Below are 20,467 nucleotides of genomic sequence, written 5' to 3'. Positions count from 1 at the left end.
TTAATTTCCTCATGCCTCTGCTGTTTTAGTGTTTCTATCCCTGTAGCTCTCAGCCTGCTCCCCTACTTCTTTTTCAGCTCCCATTCTCTCACTGAAAACCTCTCATGCTGATTTTACTTAATGCAGTATAATTAAGGGTAGGGCTTTTCAGAGGGAAAAATGTCACTTCTCACAGACTAAAATGGAAAATTTGGCAGATGATATCAAATCTCGTAAAAAGACTTTAAGATCCTTGTGAGGTAATGAGGTTAGTTTATTTGTTGGTTTGGACCTTTTCCGTGTTTGTTTGAGGACCATTCGGAAGGCCAGCATCACCTACAGATTTGTCTTAAAAAGAAATCCCAAAAAACCAAAAAAGCTGCAGAGACAGAAGACCAGCAATTAGGGAAAAATTGGCTTTGGCTTGCTTAGTATGGTTACTTAAAAATCTGAATTTTGTAACTATTTGTATGCAGTGTAAATAATAAAACTATTACTTTTTTTTTTTTTTTTTTTTTTTTTTTTGTGGTGGCTGCCTTTCTAGTGCATCCTTGAGGCTATTTCAAAATTGGTTCCACAAGAGATGTGGCAGCACTGACCTACAAGGGAGGGAGAAGAATGCAACTCTGCCTGTGTGCGTGCACATTGTATCACATCCATCTCTCTCGTTGAGAAGACATGTTCGTGCAGCACAGAGCTAACAATGGGGCAACCCTTATTCTGAACCCATCAATACTATGTGGGGTAAAGAAACTACCTGCTTACCCCAGAAGGTAAACATCAGCAGGCTGAAACTAAGTAAACAGGTACTCTGAAACTGTGGTTGGCACTCTTAGTGTGACCTCTCATCAGCGGTGAACCACCCACAGTGATCAGCAAGACTCAGAGTGCTGACTACTCTGCTTACACTGCTAAGCTAGATGAGCATGCTGTATCATCTTGACTACTGCTATTTTTTTTGCATGAACTATCTAGTTTGTGGTCTTCCATGAATGTTACAGCAACTGCAGAAGCTGCTTTATTTTTAAGCAGTTCTGCTGCACATCTCTATGGACCTGGAATGGTCACCTTCCACTGGCAGGTCTGTACCTATACCTTTCCATCACTACTGCAGGTGCCAACTTCTTCCACCAGCCATTAAGCCACTCTTAAGGGCTATGAGGAGGATCTTGGGTCTGAATGTAAAGAAGGCAGTGGGGTATAACAAGGTCTAGGGGAACTATGTTGCAGGTATCAGAGGGCACTGAGGCTAGGCTTCATGCCTGAAAACACTGCATCCTCCATGTAGTGTGGACATGGGCAATGTCCCAGGACCATACTGTGTGAGCACAAACAGGGCATTCAATCCTACACTCCCCTCACTGGGGGCTGCCGGTGGATGACTGTGGTGGTCAAGCCCAGCTGGCTGGCTGATGAACACCAAGCTACTTTCTCATTCTCTCTCATCCAGCTATAGTGGCAGGGTTCATACAGCCAGTGTGACTGGACACTGACATTCTTCTAGAACAATATAAAAATATGACAGGAAGGATTTGTCTGGTTTGTTTGGCTGTGTTTTTTTCATTGCAAATCGGAATCTAACATTTGAGGCACTAACACTGCAGATTACGAAGGATCTGTGGCACTGCAATTTCCAATCAGGTCAGCTGTCCCGAGTCAGAAGCACCACCAGAATCCACTTCATGGCAGTCAAAAAGTGTGGTGTGGTAACGTGGAGGCAATATGGATGCAAATAGTGATGCAAACCAAATTGCTTTACTAACGGTAAGTCTCCAAGTCTCAGAGCTATGAGCTCACCAAGAGAATTCTTAAATACTTTAAATATATACAAGGCTCCAAAAATGCGCCTGCTGAATTATTAGAAGAGCCCTCTGTTCTTTTAACACCTTAAGAGAAAGTGCAAAGGAGAAACATCATAAATGTTTTCTCAGGAGGTACTTTACCGGTAAACTTTGTGAAATAAGAGATCTTGGCAAAAGTTTAAAGGGTAACCTACAACCAAAATAAAGCATTCCACAAAGCACAGACTTAGCACACGCTAACTCATACAGCATAGCAAAATCCAACCCACCTTGGTCCCGAGTTACCCAAAATATTAAGAAAGGAGGTTAAGAGAAGAAGAAGGACTAAAAAAAGAGAGAGGAAAAAGAGAAAATTATATTAAGTACCACAAGAATCCTGTGCAAGTCCACCTTCCCCATCCCCTGGTGGTAGGGCTCAGATGAAGAGGGATGGCACATGTTCCTGTTTTTATCTGCTCCGACGCCCGTGGCAGCCCCTCCCATGTGGGACTCCCGGCCCACTGGGCACTCAGAGGCTCTGGGTGGGGTGAGAAGTGGTGCTCCCACTGTGCCAGCCCATCAGAGGCTGGGTCAGGGCCTCTGGAGTGTGGTATGGGCTGTGCTCCCAGGCTGCCTTTGACCGACAGCTGCTCCAGAACTGCCCCAGGACACTTGCAGGGGCTGCCATGTGGGACAAGGCATTACCCCCCCTCTGTGAAATTCCACCTTTCCCCCCACACATACACCCCTGAGATGGTCCGACCCAATAATTAATATAATTAGTGTCTCACACTAACCCACAGAGAACAATTCTTGCTAGGACCAGTAAAAGGAAGGAATGTACATGCATAAGAAGATGGATTTTCAGGGTGCAAGCTATTTATTATGCTTACTAGAAACAATGCTAACATAAAGATGGCTACAAACACTCCAGGTTAGACATCTTTGACAAGAGTAAACACTCAGTGTTGGCCTTTGTGAGACCCTTGTGAGACCCCAGTGATCAAACTGTCTTTAAATGTCGCCCTCTCTACTTCTTGGTTGAAGGGTGGGTTGTCCCATACAATTATTATTCTCTCTGGTTAAAAGTGAATAGGTGGGGGAGGATTAAGTAATGAACAGCAGACACTTCCTGAACTATCTTGGTCTTCAAAACCGGCAAATTATTAGGCAATAAGCAGAGAGTGGTCAAATGCACTGCTGCAGTTAGAAAAAAGCACTTCCTTAATCTGGCTATTTGTGTTAGGGACAGCAGTGCTGCCTGTGTTGGTGTAGCATTTTTTTTGGTTTTGATTAAGCTTTCGTGGACATTAATGTTTAACGGAATTAGAGGAATTGCAAACGGCTTCACAAACCACTTCTTAATCTGATGAAACAAAGAAGGAATAATACAAAGGGTAAAAACGCCTCTACATCCTGGTCTCATCAGAGTATTGTGGGAAACATGTAAATAAAGAAAACAAATCAGTGCCCCGTTCACACTTCATCAACTGCCTAACAACTTGCAAACAGTTAATTGCACACCTTTAAAATGCATGTAGAGGAGAAATGATTTAGAAATAAACTTCTGTAATGAGAAAGGACAGCACAGAAACACTGACTCCACACAGGTAAATTCACGCCTTTAAAGAATGTACTGTATGTAATAGCAAAGTAACTGTTGGCTGTTAATCTACAATGATTGCTCTACATTTGATTTTTGCTATTTCTAAAACATTGGTCCTCACTTAAAAGGAAAATAAGGATTTACACATTACACATAAGAATTGAATGCTAAATTGACTAAACATAATGAAGACTATCAAGTGATAAGTAATATTAGGCTGAGTTACTTCCACGTTACCAAATCTTTAGGACCTGTGTTAGCCCAGTAGTTTAGGCTCAGTAAATATATTATTGCTATGGTTAGCAGCAGAACATTAGATTCACACTGATTTTTCAAATCCTCAGGACTCATCAGGCTCTGCTGAGCTCGCTTTAGTACGCCTGCAACTCTGTTTTACCTTGTTTGCCTATAACAACAATCATTTAATGATCAGAATGTACTTCTCTAATATGCTGATTTCCATGTTGTGACCAGTGCTAGAACATGAGGACATGAGCAAATGGAATGAAGCTGCATCAGGGGAAGTTCAGAATAGACATCCAGAAAAGGTTCTTCACCGAAAGCGTGGGTTGTCAGTCAATGGAACAGGCTCCCCAGAGAAGTGGAGCACCAAGCTTGTCAGTGTTCAAGAGGCACGTGGACAACACTCTTAGTCATATGCTTTAGTTTAGATAGTCCTGTGAGGAGCAAGGAGCTTGACTCAAAGATCTTTATGAGTCCCTTTCAACTTGAGATATTCAATAATTCTATGATTCTATGTTTTACTTTTGTGAAATTTTTTATAATTGTGTGATACTATTATAATACGTGGTAATAAACAGTTACTTGTTAGAATGAAATGTTTATGCCCTTACCATGATAATGCAATGCAGGGGCTTACAGTCATGGAATAACAGGAGTGACACCGTAAAATGACACTGTAAGATGACACTGAAAACTTCAGGGCTGTAAACAAGACACCATCAGTCAGTTAAAAATACACTGACCTGGGAGGTGGGAAAAGCCAGTTGCAGGGGTAACAAAGAGAACAAACAACTCCCACCACACTGAACCAAACCATCTTAACACCTATGGAAATAACCAAAGGTGAGTATAACATCGGCAGTAGAGGTGGATGTCAAGAATTTTTTGTAAGAATTTTAAGTCTATTGCTATAGAGATTTTTTTTCCCTATGTAATAGCTCTGTTTTCTTTTTCTGTAATTATTAGATCTGGACTGATAAATCTTTCACTAGCTTGTCAAGAATTTACCTACTTCGACAACAGACTCTTGACTTCACAAATTATGTTTGTTTCCTTCTTTCCTATGCAAGCATTTAAGGGTAATAACTGTTCCTCAAGGAAAGCCAACACAATTAAGTTGACTACCATAAGTTATTTATTTCTACCCTTCGAAGATTATGACAGTTTAACAGACCAATGACAGGACTTCAGGAATCTTTTTGTGTTTCGGTTCTTCTCTTTTTTCCCAATGGAGAGGTCACTACAGAGTTTTATGCTCTGCTGCCTGCCTGACCAACTGGAAGCAAAATCTACTTTATTCTGACCAGGCTGAGTTTCAGTATGTGTGAGGCATAACATAAATAGTATGTGATCGTCAAAAGAGTGACAACACAAAGGAACAGAAATGTTTGTCCAGATATCTTTATATGGTAACTTCTGTACAGAGTCATAATCAACCCAACCCAATCTTCTCTGTGTAAGTGAAGAGCACTGAACTACTAGTAAGTGTACAGGTATTAACATCAGTCAGGGAATTCTGGTTGCTACTCCCACCAGCATTTCACAGAATTTGGTACCAGCCTTCAGCCAGGTCCCTGGGAACTCTGGCACAGGCAGAGTGGGATGCTTCTCATCCTATGGCAAGCGTCCTATATACTTGAGTGAGTCATCAAGATGCATGCATTAGCAAGTGAGGAGAAACAGGTTCTTTTAAAATGTGATTTGTCTTTTTTTTTTTTCAACATACACCTGTGAATGAGATTAATCCTGTCCTGTGTCACCTCCTTGACATAAAGGAAATTTAGACAAAGAGTTCATATGTAGATAGCTGCATTATATATATGGGTAGATAACTCCCACTGAAAATAAACTCCCTTTTGAATAAAATCCACAAAAATGAGTGTGTGATTCTTTATCAAAAACCATTATCAGAGCCCAGAATCTAGCAGGAATTAGGTCCCTAGTCATGTAATGAAATGGAGATGTATAATAATTAAGTAATACTGAAGATGCCACGATCATATTTTTCCCAGTACAATATCAGGTTTAAGATTTATTGCCCTCTTTTGTGCCACACCATTGATTTCTGCACTTGGGCCAGGAGTTCTTCAAGCCACAGCTGGACAATATGAAGCATTGATCTGCAATATTCATTTAAGCAATCAGGCTTTTTGATCCTGTGCCCTTTTTTCACTGCACCTTTTCTATGCTCTCAGGTTGTTGGATCCAGCTCAATATTTTCCTCCAAAGCACACCTCCTCAGAATAGTACACTCAACACCACTCAAACATTCATTTCTCTACTACATGGAGGAAGATAAACATGCCTTAAATACTCTACAGATAGTTGTATTCCCAAACACGTGGTACTTGATCTTAACTCAAAGCAGGTCTTAGGTATCTCTTAGAGATTTTCCGTGCTCTTAAAATGCAAAATGAAATTAAGCTGGAGGAAGCTGAACTAAATGTGTTTTTAGCATAAAGCTTGCTGCAGTCTGTTAAGAGCCTTTTAAATGGATCCTGTAGTGAAAAAGGCTTATGGGTTGCCAAGAAAGCTTTAATGGTACTCTCAACGGAAAAGTAATTGAAGAGGTGGGTGAAAAGGGCACCCTTTTTCTTTATTTCAGTCACAGATGCATCAAGGCATGGAAGTAGCATTTTCAGTACCTATTTGTTAGAACTGAAAGTAAAAAACATCAGTCCTCTACTTCTAGGTACCAATGCAGTAGAAATTCTTATTAGAAAAAAAATGGTGCATCATTTGCAGCTGCTGACTTTAGTATCAGCTTTGACAAATTTCATTTTATACACAAATGAATGAAGAGTAAGAATGGGAATTTCCTGCTAGTTGTTTAGCACGCACCTGATTTCCAAATGAAGAGAACGGATGAGCCATGATTTGATCTTCAGAGGTTTAAAGCAAAGGTCTTTAAGCTGAAAAGAGTATCAGCTCAAGAGTTTAGTGGGAGTTTTCATATTCTCATACTGTGAGCTTCGAGTGCATGGAAATATCAATGCACATTCCCATAAGGTGCTTCCCTAATGTTACAATTCGAAGTATAATATTGTGTTTTGCAGCAATATTTTTGAACAATTTGCGAAGGTTTCCCAGTTAAAATTTTTACATGAAAATGAAGACGGTGGATACCAGTGGCAGAATACTCTATTTATTCCTGTGCAATGCACTGAAAAGCTCACTGTAGAATCTGAAAGTGAGCACACAATTCAAATGTGTTAAAGAATGCATTAATCAACAACAAAGTTAGTAAGAATTATTTGATTGTAAAGGTAATACTTATTTAAAAATGTGTCAAGGGAAAACAAAAAATGAAATAGGGTAACAATCACTGGTTTACCCCCGGTAGCAAATATGTTGGCATCATATGATATACATCATATCACGTATTTCAGAAAGCAAAATCACACTAAAACAAATTCTATTTTTTTGTGAAAATGTTTTAATCATTAAAAGCAGTAAGCATTGCTGAAACATTCAGATTCGACGCATGTTGCGTTTGGAATAGCGTGTAACAAGACATTTTATAATTATGCATACGTAATTCAAGAACCTTTTACTAAAAATAGTCTTAGAGTATGTCTTCCAGTTCAGTTAATTAATAAGTACTCTATCGTATTTCCTTCTAAGATAGTTGCTTCCTATGTCAAGAACTGTGGAAATATTTTATCCCTGTAAAATCATAGAATCATAGAATCAACCGGGTTGGAAAAGACCTCCGAGATCATCAAGTCCAACCCTCAATGATATGGTCAGCCAACTATGCATTCATATGTTCATAGCTGAGCTTCAAAGTCAAGATAATTTCAATTATAAACAATTTTATATTTGATCTTAAAATAACATTTTAATAATAAATCGCAAATAACTGCTGAGGTGTCATTTTATATTGTGTTCTGTCAGTGGCCTGACTAGTAGAAATATCTCCCAGCATCTAGTTAGGGACTCCCTGAGCAAGAGGTACTTTCTATGTGTTTGATAACCTTTAATGGATATCTCTATCATGAATTTGCCCACTGACTCTTGAAGGTACATGAACTATCTGGAAAAACCTCCTGCCTTAGACTATACTGGCATCTGCACTTGCTATGACAACTGATGAAAACAACAAAACACTGACTGAAAACACAAACCCTAGTGTATCCATTTGCACTAGACAGGAAAAACCAATCTCATGCTGGTTTTGGCTGGGGTAGAGTTAATTTTCTTCTCAGTGACTAGTATGGGAGTGTTTTGGATTTGTGCTGAACACAGGGTTGGTAATATAGAGATGTTTTTGTTATTGCTGAGCAGTGCTTACACAGAGCCAAGGCCTTTTCTGCTTTGCATACTGCCACATTGGCTAGAAAGTTGGGGGTATGGAAAGTTGGGAAGAGACAGGTGACAGGTCAGGACAGGTGACCCAAACTGACCAGAGGGATATTCCATACCATATGACATCATGCTCAATACAGAAAGCTGGGGGAAGAAAGAGAAAGGCATGGGGGGGACACATTTGGAGTGATGACTTCCTAAGTCGTCACTATGTGCGATCTTGGAGATGGCTGAACACCTGCTTGCTCATGGGAAGCAGGGAATTAAATCCTTGTTTTGCTTTGCTTGTGTGCGTGGTTTTGCTTTTCATATTAAACTTCATCTCAACCCATGAGTTTTCTGGCTTTTACCATTCTGAGTCTCTCCCTCGTCCTGCTGGTAGGGGAGTGAGTAAGCAGCTGCATGGGTTTTGGTGGCTGGCTGGGGTTAAAGGATTCCAAATCCCGATCCATGGAGACAGGACTGGAAGCACAATGCAGCCAGCTCCGATGCACAGCGGATCTGGCTGACAATCAGTCCCGATGCAATCTGGTATGCTCTAGGAAACCCATCAGCTGAACAAATATCCTGCCTTTTTGTGTGCGTACAATATACGCAACTTACAGAACTGGTTTGTACTGAAATATAAGAACTCGCAATATTATGTGTGAATATCCAAACACGTCAGTATGGTCCAATTGCCAAAAAATGGCCACAATACAGTTGAGTCCTTGTGTATTTGGATTTCCATCCTCACTGAATGAAACCACGGCCGCTGCAATCCAACGGCCTCATGCCCTTGGACACTCAAACTGTAAATACAGGCGCTGAAAGAGGACCAGACCAAGCACATTATTTTAGCAGAGGGCCTGCTCCGTGCCTGGCACCAGATGAGCCTGTCAGGCCGCACAGCCGAGCACCGCCGCAACCGCGACCCCTCAGGGCCGCCCGGGGCGGCCGCTCGGGAGTACGACGGGCCCCGCGCCGGCCCCCCACGTGACCCGGGCGGCTGCGGCCCGCCCCCCGCGGAAGGAGTAAAGGGTAAGCGGGCACAGGCGGCCGGGGGCGGGCGGAGCGATGGGAGCCGGGCGGGCTCAGAGCGCCGCAGAGTCGGGGCGGGGAGGCGGTGGGGGAGCCTGCTAGGGGAGGGGGGAGCGGGGAGCGGGGCCGGGCGGGGGGAGAGGTGGCTCGGGGTGGGGTGGCGGGGAGCGACAGGCGCCCCGCGGCGGGCCCGGCCGTGAGCCCGCGCCGGGCGCTCTGTGCCGCCCCCGCCCCGCCCCGGCCCCGCCCGCCCGAGCCGCCCTACGGGCGGGTCCCCGCGCGGCGGCGGGAGCGCTGCTCCCGGCATGCAGCCGCTGGAGCCTCCCGGCAGCGTGTTGGGTAGAGGGCTGTTCCCTTCTTCCTCTTTCAAATTACCGAGATACCAGTGCCCAGGGGGAAGGGACTGGATTAAACAGAACTTGCAGAGCCAGCAGTGAGAAGCAGCGTTGTTCTCCGCATCCTCTGCCTGTCAGAGGCGGTGCGGGAGACGGTCGGGCCCCGGTGCCGGTGGAAATGTAGCATGTGCGGGGGAACAGGCTGGGAAGCGACTCCGGAGTTGTGCTCCCGTTCGCTGGCATCATGTCCTGCAGCTGGGACTTGTGCTGTGCACTGCTCTTGGCCCTGGACTGGATGCAGTTCTTACTTAACATATTTTCCTGCTTTATTAAATGTCTGTCAGATACCACGTGTGCCCTATGATGAACACAATTAATGGCAGTTACCTAGTATTCTGATGGAAGGGCTTTCCTGTTACCCTACATCATGAACATCTGAGAGAGAATTTTTTTTTTTTTGGTTTATAATGATACAACTTGTCTTAAAGTGGCTGCTTTTCTGCATCTGGTTCTTGTCCTTCAATCTGTTCTTAGTTAAATGCTTCTCTGTGTAAAGGCTGCAATGCTTGAAGCTGAAGAGATTCAGCCAGTTTCCAGATAGGTCCTGGTGTTCCTACCTTTTTAAAGGAAAGTTATTTTTTTTGGAAGTTGGTGAAAAGCTTAGATAGAAAAAGTGCAGCTGTAGACTAACCTTGTAAAAATCTTTTAATTAGCTAGTATTCCATTGCAGGATTTTTTTTGTTGTTGTTGATTTTTGTTTTTTCTTCATATCATTGCTGTTCTGAGCACACTGAGATACCAAAAAAAAAAAGCAAAGGTGGTCTAGGAAAGCTTCTTTACATCCCTCTAAATAACTTTCTTGTACCAACACATTTTTATTTTCTTTTTATTCCCCAAAAGCATATGTCACACATACTTGTTCATTGTTCAACTAGGAAGAAAATAGAAATTGTCAACAGAATATACATGGAAGACAAGTATTGGCAATTTTCAGGTTAAATGAAATAATTTCTTTAAAAGACTTCAGAATTAGGCTTGATTTTTCCATTATGCAGCTTTGTAACTGAATCCATGTGCATTTTGTGAAAAAATGTAACATTTTTAACTACTATGTTTGGGAAATTTCCAGGAGTCTTCCATTTCATTTAATTTCAAAATTACAGATTCTTCTGTTTAACTTGTATGTTGTTACTGAAATAAATTTTCTTCTGGAATTGGTGGTAAATTACTATACACATGGTATAGTAGTGGGTGGTATCCAGATCCATGAGAATAGTACTTTTAATCATAAAGATTCAAATCACTTCACAGTCACGGTTGGAATTTTATATTGAAAACTTTATAAGTTGACCAATGTGCCACAAATTTCAGCTATTTCTGGAAATCTGTATCCTTATGTTTGCTGTTTAGTTGTTTGTTCTCCAGACCTGAGAAATTTATATAGCAGTTGAAATTGTCACAAATCCCAAACTCAAAATCAATATGGTGGGGAATGATTGTTACAGAATAAACTAGGTATGCTCTTAACAAGTCCCACAGTGGCCTCTAATGTTGGAGGAGAACCCGAGTTGTTAAAATAAAGGAAGTTATTTTTCAAAGGCACAATTTTCTGTATTAGTTTGTACATTTAGTGTATTGATATGGCACAGACAGTAGATAGTAAGGAGTTGGTTCGTCAGGCCTTACTGCTGGATGATTTCATGGGAATAGACTGTTGGGGAGTCAGTTCTAATTTCCCTGCTTTGAGCAAGCATGCACGAAACTGCCTTTACAGTAGTTGTGGGAGAACTAGTTATTTTTGTAAAATATGCTGAAAATTGAAAATACCTTTCAAATGCTTCTTACATTCATTTGTTCTTGTATTCATTTGATTTTCCATTAGGCTAGAAGAAACTTCCCTGTTCCCTACGAAATGTACTTGGTCTTAACCCAAATGCAGAAGCTTTAAGAAGAATTTGTTTCTGACAATATTCATGTTTAGAATTGAATGCTGTTATTCTTAGGCTTCTTATTGAATGTTCATGGCTGGGCTTCGCGAACAAAGATTTGGGAAGGCTCTATCCACATTTGTAACAGGCACGTTGGTGACTTTTGAGGCCAATACGAGACAGACATATCCGATTGCAAAAGGCACAGCAGAAAGACTTCTTAGATGGTGCATTCTGCAATACACGGTTCTTTCTGCGTTGCCTTTTCTCCTCGAGAGTGATCCTGCGTGCGTTCTCAAAGGAGACAGCTGCGTTATAGATGGTGTGTCTCCAGGCCTCCCGATTGGAGGCCAGAATAGACCAGTTATGGTGATCAATATGGCCAAGGCTGAGATGTTGTTTCAGGGAGTCCTTGTATCTTTTCTTTGGGGCTCCTCCCTTGTGGCAGCCAGTGGCAAGTTCACCATAAAGCAAGATCTTCGGGAGGCAGTGGTCCTTCATCCTGGAGACGTGCCCTGCCCATCGCAGCTGTGTTCTCAACAACATGGCCTCTATACTTGTGACTGCTGCTTGTTCTAAAACAGATGTATTGGTCACATAATCTGACCAGTGGATGTTTAAGATTGAACAGAGGCAGCGTTGATGGAAGCGTTCTAGGAGACGGAGGTGGTGGCAGTAGATGACCCATGATTCAGATCCATATAAGAGAGTAGACAGCACTATGGCTTTGTAAACACTGATCTTGGTACTTTTCTTCAAGTGTTTATTATGCCATTCTCTTTTGTGGAGTTTTCCAAAAGCACTATATGCCTTTGCTAACCTGTTGTCTATCTCTCCGTCAATCTTACCATCCGAGGAGATGAGGCTACCTGGGTAATTAAACTGCTGGACTGATTTGAGTTCTGATTGGCCAATGGTGATATGGGGATGATGGAAGACTTCCTGAGGTGCAGGTTGATGGAGAACCTCTGTCTTCTTTAAGCTGACTTCCAGCCCAAAGAGCTCAGCAGCATCTGCAAAGCAGGATGTTAAACGCTGCAGAGCTGCTCCTGTGTGGGCAACAAGGGCGGCATCATCAGCCTAAAGCAGCTCCCGGACAAGATGGTTTAAGGTCTTAGTGTGGACCTTCAGTCGCCTTAGGTTGAAAAGGCTTCCGTCAGTACGGTATCGAATGTAAATACCATCCTGATCATTGAGATCTGCTGTGGCCCTTTGGAGCATCATGCTGAAAAAGACTGTGAGTAGGGTAGGAGCGAGAACTCAGCCTTGTTTCACACCATTCTTAATTAAAAAGGGCTCAGAAAGTGTGTTGCCATATCTGACTTGGCCGTGTTGATCCTCATGGAGTGAGATGATCATTTTAAGGAACTTGGGGGGACAACCTAAACGTTCCAAGATCTACCACAGACCTTTTCTGCTCACAGTATCAAAAGCCTTGGTGAGGTCGACAAAGGTTACATAGAGACCTTTGTTCTGTTCCCTACACTTCTCTTGCAGTTGTCTGAGAACAAATACCATGTCTGTGGAGCTTCTGTTGGCTCTGAAACCACACTGACTTTCAGGAAGAATTCCTTCTGCTATAGCGGGTATTAGTCTGTTCAAGAGTATTCTTGCCAGGATTTTGCCAACAATGGAGAGCAGAGTAATGCCACGGTAGTTTGAGCAATCTCAATTCCTTTCTTCTTATACAAAGTGATGATGACTGCATCACGAAGGTCAGATGGTAGTTCACTGAGCTCCCAACAGCGCACCACAAACTCGTGAAATTTGGTGTGGAGTGCAAGGCCCCCGTGTTTCCAGACTTCGGGTGGAATTCCATCAATCTCAGCTGCCTTGCTGATTTTCACCTGCTGTATGGCCTTGAGGGTTTCTCCAAAAGAGGGGGCAGTATCCAATTCATACTTTACTGGTTGTTGTGTGATGGACTGAATTGCTGAGTCTTGGACTACACGGCTGGTACTGAAAAGAGTCCGAAAGTGTTCAGACCATCGATTCAGAACGGAGGTTTTATCTGTTAGAAGGGTTTGCCCATCAGCACTGAGTAGAGGGCTTTGTACCTGGTATGTAGGTCTGTATGCTGTTTTCAAGGCCTCATAGAATCCTCTGTGATCACCCGTGTCTGCGCATAATGGAGTTTTTACAGCTAGATCGATCCACCACTTGTTCTGGATGTCACGGAGTTTCTGCTGGAGCTTGCTGCATGCGAGACGAAAGGCTGTTTTTCTTGTGTGACAGGATGGCAGTGCAAGGTGTGCTTGGTGGGCGGTTCTCTTCCTCCTCAACAAGTCCTGGATTTCTTGATTGTTTTCGTCAAACCAGTCCTTGTTCTTCTTGAGGGAGAACCCTAAGGATTCTTCGGAGGATTGCAGGATGCTGTTTTTAATATGATGCCAAATTGTTTCAGGAGAGGAATCTGCAGAATCTGTGGAATGGTTTTCAAGCCTAGCTTGAAGGTTTGCCTGGAATCTGTCTCTAACTGTGGCTGATTGGAGGTTGTTAACTTGGAGTCTTCTCCTTGGGATATTGCCCCTTTTAGGTTTGAATTTGAGATAGAAGTTGAGTTTACAGCGCACAAACCGATGGTCTGTTTGGCATTCTGCACTGGGCATCTTAATGTTATATATTGTGGTTAAAACTGAATATTCCTTTTTTGTTGTTGTTTTTGCCTAAATTGAGTTCTGGATAATCACAACTAAGAGCACAGGTTCATGGTACTGGAAAGAATCCAGAGACCTAACTAGATAAATGTGCAAATTCATTTAAATTCAAAGGTTATGCTATTCTTTACGGTTAATATAATTTACAAATTCAGTGAGTTTTGAAGCAACTGCACATTTATGCAGTCTACTCAAGACCAAAACATAACAGCAGCTAGTAGATGTTCATAAAGAACACTTAAAATCAATTTATAAAATTAACTTACTTCACATGCATTGAATCTTTAGGCTCAAAGCAACACAGGACTTTCAGTTGTAAAAAGCTAAATATGTTGCTCTCTTAAGTGATTTCCAAAATTGGTGTAATTTAGTACTTTCCTGTACTTGCAATATATATTAATGATTATTAGAAGATGTAGAAACATGAGTAAAACCAAATATTGTAACTTTTATGTTAGAAAAACTGGTACTCTGTCACCTATGTGATGGTACTTGGAACATACTGCATTACATCTAAAGTTTAAGTGCTCTGAAAAGATCTGATTTGTAACAATTACTGACCTTTTTTTTTTGTATCGCAATTCTTTTTCTTGATGCTTGTATGTATAAAATGGAATAGTGAATAACTTTTCAGAACTGAGGAGTGGCTGATTACTCTCTGTCCTGAACTTGTTGTTAATTTGATTGCTGAGCGAAACTTTGATCTACAACTGTATTTTCTTCAAATTTTTCTTTTATGTTTGAAGAGTCAGATATTTGGTTTAGAAGTACAAGATTGTCCATGAGGGTAAAATTTCTATACTTGAGACACAAAATTAATTTTTAAGACTAGTAATATGAATTTCTTTCCAGTTACAACCAAAATGTGAACTGAGCCTTTGTACATGAGATAGATCCCAATGATGGGATGTAATAATATTAAATTAAAAGAAAAATCGGTTCCATATTGAGTTTATTTTTTTCCCTCCAGTAATAATTCTGTGACAGATTATGTTGCTGAGTGTTGTGGTTTAAGCTTTTTTATTTGGTTTGTGACCTGAAAGCTCATTATGTTGATCTGTTTTTTTCTGCTGCTGAGAACTTCTCTGTATGTTATAGCTCTGATAAGATTACAAAAGTGGATTTTTATTGTTGTTTTTCTTTATTGTGATATATTGGAAAAAAAATCCTGCATATTTCATAGTGATGGGAGCTATTATATGGAACTTGTAATTGCTTTAATTCAAGTTTAGGCATAAAAACCGGTACAAAATGGAATTGAAGCTAACAAAATCTGCTGTTTTGTATTTGGAACAAGCAAAGCATCTAGGCATCAGGACAAAATGACTGACTTAGAAGAAAGAGAACAACAGAGCGTACACGTGTAGTTGCTGAAACTGTTGATTAGGTTAGGATTTGTTGTTTCAATGACACAGCAGTTTTTTCCAGGACCTATGACATTTCCAAACTCACAATAGAGTGCTATTCTTTAATGTCTGTGTGCCAGGGGTTACAGAGAGAGTAGTATGATGGAGGAATAGGGTGAGCAAAACCTGAATACAGAGTATAAATACATTAGTGGAATAGACATGTTACCACTATGGTGGAATAATACCAGGATGAAGCTGTCTTTATTGAAGGATACATGAGAGATCCTTCTGGAACTAGATAGTATTTTTAAATGAAAACTTAAATACACTGATCTATATTGATTATTTTAACTGAAGACTTAAGTGGGCTTGTCTATTTTGATTCTTCTGTGGCATTCATCACCATCATATCTGTGCATCAGCCTGTACTTGGATAAATTTGTGTGATTTAAATCACCCTACTAAAAGGTCTGCATACTTGTACCCTTACAGTAATCCATGTAATGTAGAAGTTATTGAAATGTACAACTAAAGTGGGAAGTGAGTCAGGCTGCATGGCAGTAGTTAGCTCAGGCCTTGTATCATGAAAGGTTGTAAAAAGGGCACATGTTGAAAAGATCACAAATTCTGATACTGAACAACATCCTGTTCCTCATGATTGTTAGACTAGGTATAACCTTGTCTTCCAGTTAGACCAGTCTTAAACCAAAAGCTTTTGTTCTCAGTTTTATGTTTCATAGGATGAAATAGAATTGGGCTCATTCATGTATTGTGGTATTTTCTATTATGAAAGTCTTCATTTTCAAACTGCATATACCTGAATTCTAATGTGGTGCCATTGATTTATAGAAAAATGCATATCGTGACAGTTATTTCAATGGATTATAGAACTATATATAGTGTAGTTACTGATTTGTGAACAAGATCAAATAGGTAATTTCAAAAAAGTGTAGCAGTTTTGGCAGGGTAGGTGTTTTGCGTATAGCTTGTAATTCCCTTCTTCCTGTTCCCTCACATGCCTTTTTGTAGAAGCACATCAGGGGCCTTTCTATTTCCTTTGTAGATGACTGCTAATGCCTTGTTTTTACAGCTATTTTTCCTATCATACTTCTGCAGGTAATTTTTAAGTACCTAGGTTTGCAAATATATTGTAACCTGGGGCTTTCTGAATTACTTGGTAATTTTCTACAGGCTGTTTGATAAACAGTGTCTTCTAATGTGCAGGCAAGTGTAAGAAAAAGTAAACAGTTTATACACAGAGAGCTATCTAAATAGTATCTGTATGTTGTAGTACCCACGAGAGGCTCATTATAATACCTGGACCTTTTGTGCACCAAATACTTCAGTCCAGATAATACTGTGCTCCATCTGCCTTAATCTCTGAGCTGCACAATATGAAATTCTTAATGCTTTGACCTGCTATATGCTAGCATTTTTGAGCTTGGATTTTTCTTGTCCATGTTGCCATTTTAAACAACTTTTCAAGGTTGTTGCTTTGAAATTTTTCACTTCTACTGAATTATTCTATTTTATTGGTTTTTTTTCTCTAAACCAAGTGTGACTTACGAATGTCGAAAAGTGTATGAATCTCTAAGGGTTTTTTTCCTACTTTTTTGATTTTTTTTTTTGGTTGGTTTTTTTGTTTTTGTTTTTTGTTTCTGTTCTATCTTTAAAGTGTTGTGATTGTTGATCTTATTCAGGGTGTCACTGACTGGGCAGAGATCCAGACATATAGGTTGGGAAATTTATTTTTTTCAGAAAACAGTACTTTGCTTGCTTCACTGACATGCATTTAAATCTGCTGTCAACATAAACCAGATACTGCACTATATTTCAGAATTTCACTCCAGAAACACGATGCTCTTAAAATCTGCAGATGTTTCAGAAATTTCTAAGAGCAGAATATTATTTCCAAGAGTAATAGCTATCTAATGTTTTATTTATATGTAAACAAATACTCCAACCAGAATTTTTTTCTTTTATTTTAAGGATCTTTGTTGTGTCTACCCTTTACCACCCTAAATTCTTTCCCGTGACTGCAGTAAATGCTTATAATTACTTTTTCCCCTTCTTTTCTCCTACGACCACCAAAATGTAAGAAAAGACAACACTGCAGATTTTAATCAAACAGTGTTTATCAGTTGAAGATTATCCTTTCACATGTAGAGTTACTGGTAGAAGATAATGCTGCAAACTGCCTTTCTGCTGCTTAAGTTCTAGCTCTTTCCCTGTGGCAGTGCAAGACAACTTGAAGCACCTCATACTGAAAGAATGATGGGTAACCTTCCATTTACTGGCAGCTGGATGGTGAACTGTTGTGTCACTGGCATGGCAACTTTGCATGTGCACACGCTTATCCAATGGTAAATGCTTGTCTATGGTTTTTGGAGGGGAAAACTTATGAAACAGACCTGGCAAAAATGTGTGCACCGTTCAGTGAGATACTGACATGTAGTAACTTACCTTTGTGTTAAAAATATTTTGTTATAAGAAAGGATTCATTAGGTGGAAGCAGCAGTTTAAAGGGCAATTGCCAGCAGGTGAAAGGCAGCATTTCTTATAATAAAACTTCTGTTATGTAAAATAGTCTTGTACCTTGGCAGCAGTACCTGAATATTCAGCTTGCTTTTCAGAAGTATGACTAATACAATCAAACAACTTGTGTTTCAGTGTACTTTGTAGGTATTTTTCAAGCATGTTCAGTGGTTCAGGGTTAAATAAATAGATGGGAGATAGCATAATACATGGTGAGTTGGGGTGGGATCATCCCATGTGTCATTACTTAGCTGCCCAGTCAGCCGGTATGCTTTTAACTTTCTGATGTAGTCGCAAACAAGGACTGATTGTGTTACTGTATGTCCCTCTGATATATATGACAATTTGAATTGATTTTGCATGTTTGCAGTTACCACAAGTGTGGAAATGATGCATTTGAAATGCTTCAGGTGTGGAAGTATTTAATAAAGAGAAACTAGTATGTTGCAAATAACCTTTCTTTATTTAACACAATCCATCTTTGAGGGTCAGAAATTAATAATTACCAGTGTATGGAGAGAAAATAATTTATAATTTTTTTTTCCAAATGCATAGTTAGATTTTATCTGTTTATTATTTAGCACAGGATCACAAGAAATATTCAGATTAGCTAAAGGGTAAATGTCAAGTATCAAGACATTCCGTAGAATAGACATTTAAATTCTGATGAAGATTTATAGTTGTTTGGGATATTTTCCTTTCTCATGTGCACACTTATTTTTTTTTCCACTGTGTGTATTGTGAGGCCTTAACAGATAAGTTTATTCTTAATAGTCCTTGTTGAAATTGCTACGTGTTGACGTTACCTCAAATTTGTTTGGGTTTTTTTTCCGTTCATGTTTTTCAGATTATGGCACAGGCTCAGGGCTTGGGGAAGAGATACATTAAAGCCTTTTTAAAAGGTTTCTTTGTTGCCGTTCCTGTCACTGTGACTTTCCTGGACAGAGTTGCCTGCGTGGCAAGAGTGGAAGGAGCATCAATGCAGGTATTGCTGGAAATATCTTTTGTCTCTCAGGAAATTAAAAAGTGACTCTCCACTGACAATAGCAAGGTGGAGAAAATCTTTTTCTCCATTGTTATTAAATGACAACATTGTAGTATGAAATAGTTTAATTTCTACTTTGTTAAACAAATACTTTTGTGATATGAAAGAAAATCTTTTGAGAAGAAAACTTCCCAAAATTCTGTCTCAGTAAAAGGAAGAAGTAGTATGGAGAAGTAGTGATAAAGATATATTGTTTTAATACCTTCCTAGACATTTAGAAATATTTGGAGCAATACCTTTTGTCTCTTGGGATTGATGATTCACAAGGAGGCTTTATTAATTTTTAGTAGCTGCATTATAGTAACTGTAAGACAAAACTATTTTTTGCCATACTTGGTCTTACTAGTGAACATGTATGGTACCATTGCAGTGAAGAATGCTGAAAGTGGCATGAACAATATATAATATTCATATATTAATACATGCTTATCAGGACATAGGTATCAGTTCAGTGTTTTTACTCTGGTTATACTGAATGTTTATACAGTGTAAGCAAATAATTATAAATAGCCTGTGTAACATTTAGACAATAAATACTCATGATACTGAACAGCTACTTTTCCTCTGATTTTGGAACTTGAAAAAGATATGTTTTAATGTAGCCAATTTCTGTATTGTTGCTTTGCATTTTGAGTCATAAGCAGTGCGCACTGCTGTGCGCCACCACTGATAACCCTAATATATTTTGTTCCAATCATGCAACATTGCAAATAGCAGAGACTAAGAATTCTGATCTTGGATGTCAAGCCCTCTTTTCTGATTGTCTGGATAAGCTCAGAACCTCGAAGAGAGGCTTCATAGCAATCAAGACCAGCTGCTGGAGTCTGAATTGTGCAGTATTTACACAGACAAAACTTGGGCTAGATCCTGGACTTGACTGATTTGTGTTTAATGCTATAAAGAACGTGGGGATCTAGAGCCACATGGAACATTCAAGATGCAGATGCATATTGGATTTTCTGATTTTGGTTTTACGTTTTTGTTTGTTTGGGTTTTGTTGCTTTTTGCTACTGGTGAGCATGACCTGAACATTTAAATTTTGAGGTGTTGTTTCTTTAACATGTCACAATGCCTTTCATTGTTTGTTCTTTTCTGTCTGTGATCTAGTGGTCTGTTTGACATCTGTTCTTGCTTGATAGTTTTACCTCAGTAACTGAAAAGAAATGTTTTAGATTTTCCCTCTCCACAAGCTATTGAGCCCTTCTGGTCAACACCTCAGTTCTACATTTTTGTGAAAGTCAAAGTCCCAGTGCTGGGCAGTTGTTTTGTTTAGTTTGGTGTTGTTCTGGAGTGTTGCTTCTCTAGTCGCTTGAAGGGCATATCATTAACTATGGTTTATCCATGGAAGATTTGGAAAACCCTACAGTTATTTACTCAGATTTATTCAATCTGACAAAGAAGGATACGCTTTCTGTAGTGGCTAGGGAAAGCAATATGTATTCACTGGGTGATTAAAATTGAAGCTCTTTCCTTGCCTTGTCTGTTGACTAAACATTACCTCTGTTGATTGAAGTATGGCTAGCTTGAAAACTGACATTTGTAATTTTACTGACATCTCAGTGTCTGTAAAATTCTTTAGTTTTATTCTGGACTGTAGCACTGAAATAGAAGTTTAAAACAAACTTCTATGCATATGGATGTTTTCCAGATTACAAAAAAAAAAATCCTAGTGCTTTTAATA

The 20,467-nt window shown here is 40.0% G+C and overlaps 1 protein-coding gene across 2 annotated transcripts in view; it reads left to right on the top strand.

Annotated features, from left to right (window-relative positions):
• Positions 1-4,362: 4,362 nt before the first annotated feature.
• IMMP2L (inner mitochondrial membrane peptidase subunit 2) overlaps positions 4,363-20,467 on the top strand; it is a 427,044-nt gene continuing 410,939 nt past the window's right edge. Inside the window, exons 1-2 of one of the 2 annotated variants that reach the window (XM_051795595.1) lie at positions 4,363-4,452; positions 18,589-18,726. In XM_051795595.1, the coding sequence (XP_051651555.1) occupies positions 18,592-18,726 (135 nt within the window). In that variant the 5' untranslated portion in view covers positions 4,363-4,452; positions 18,589-18,591. Of the gene's footprint in view, positions 4,453-8,842; positions 8,938-18,588; positions 18,727-20,467 lie in introns of those variants that run through there. The other variant, XM_051795594.1, reaches the window with a different exon arrangement.

This window comes from Manacus candei, unplaced genomic scaffold (assembly GCF_025592945.1).
Source record: "Manacus candei isolate 608988 ecotype Guabito, Panama unplaced genomic scaffold, ASM2559294v1 h1tg000043l, whole genome shotgun sequence".
Lineage (NCBI taxonomy): Eukaryota > Metazoa > Chordata > Aves > Passeriformes > Pipridae > Manacus > Manacus candei.
This window is presented reverse-complemented; position numbering and strand designations above follow the sequence as displayed.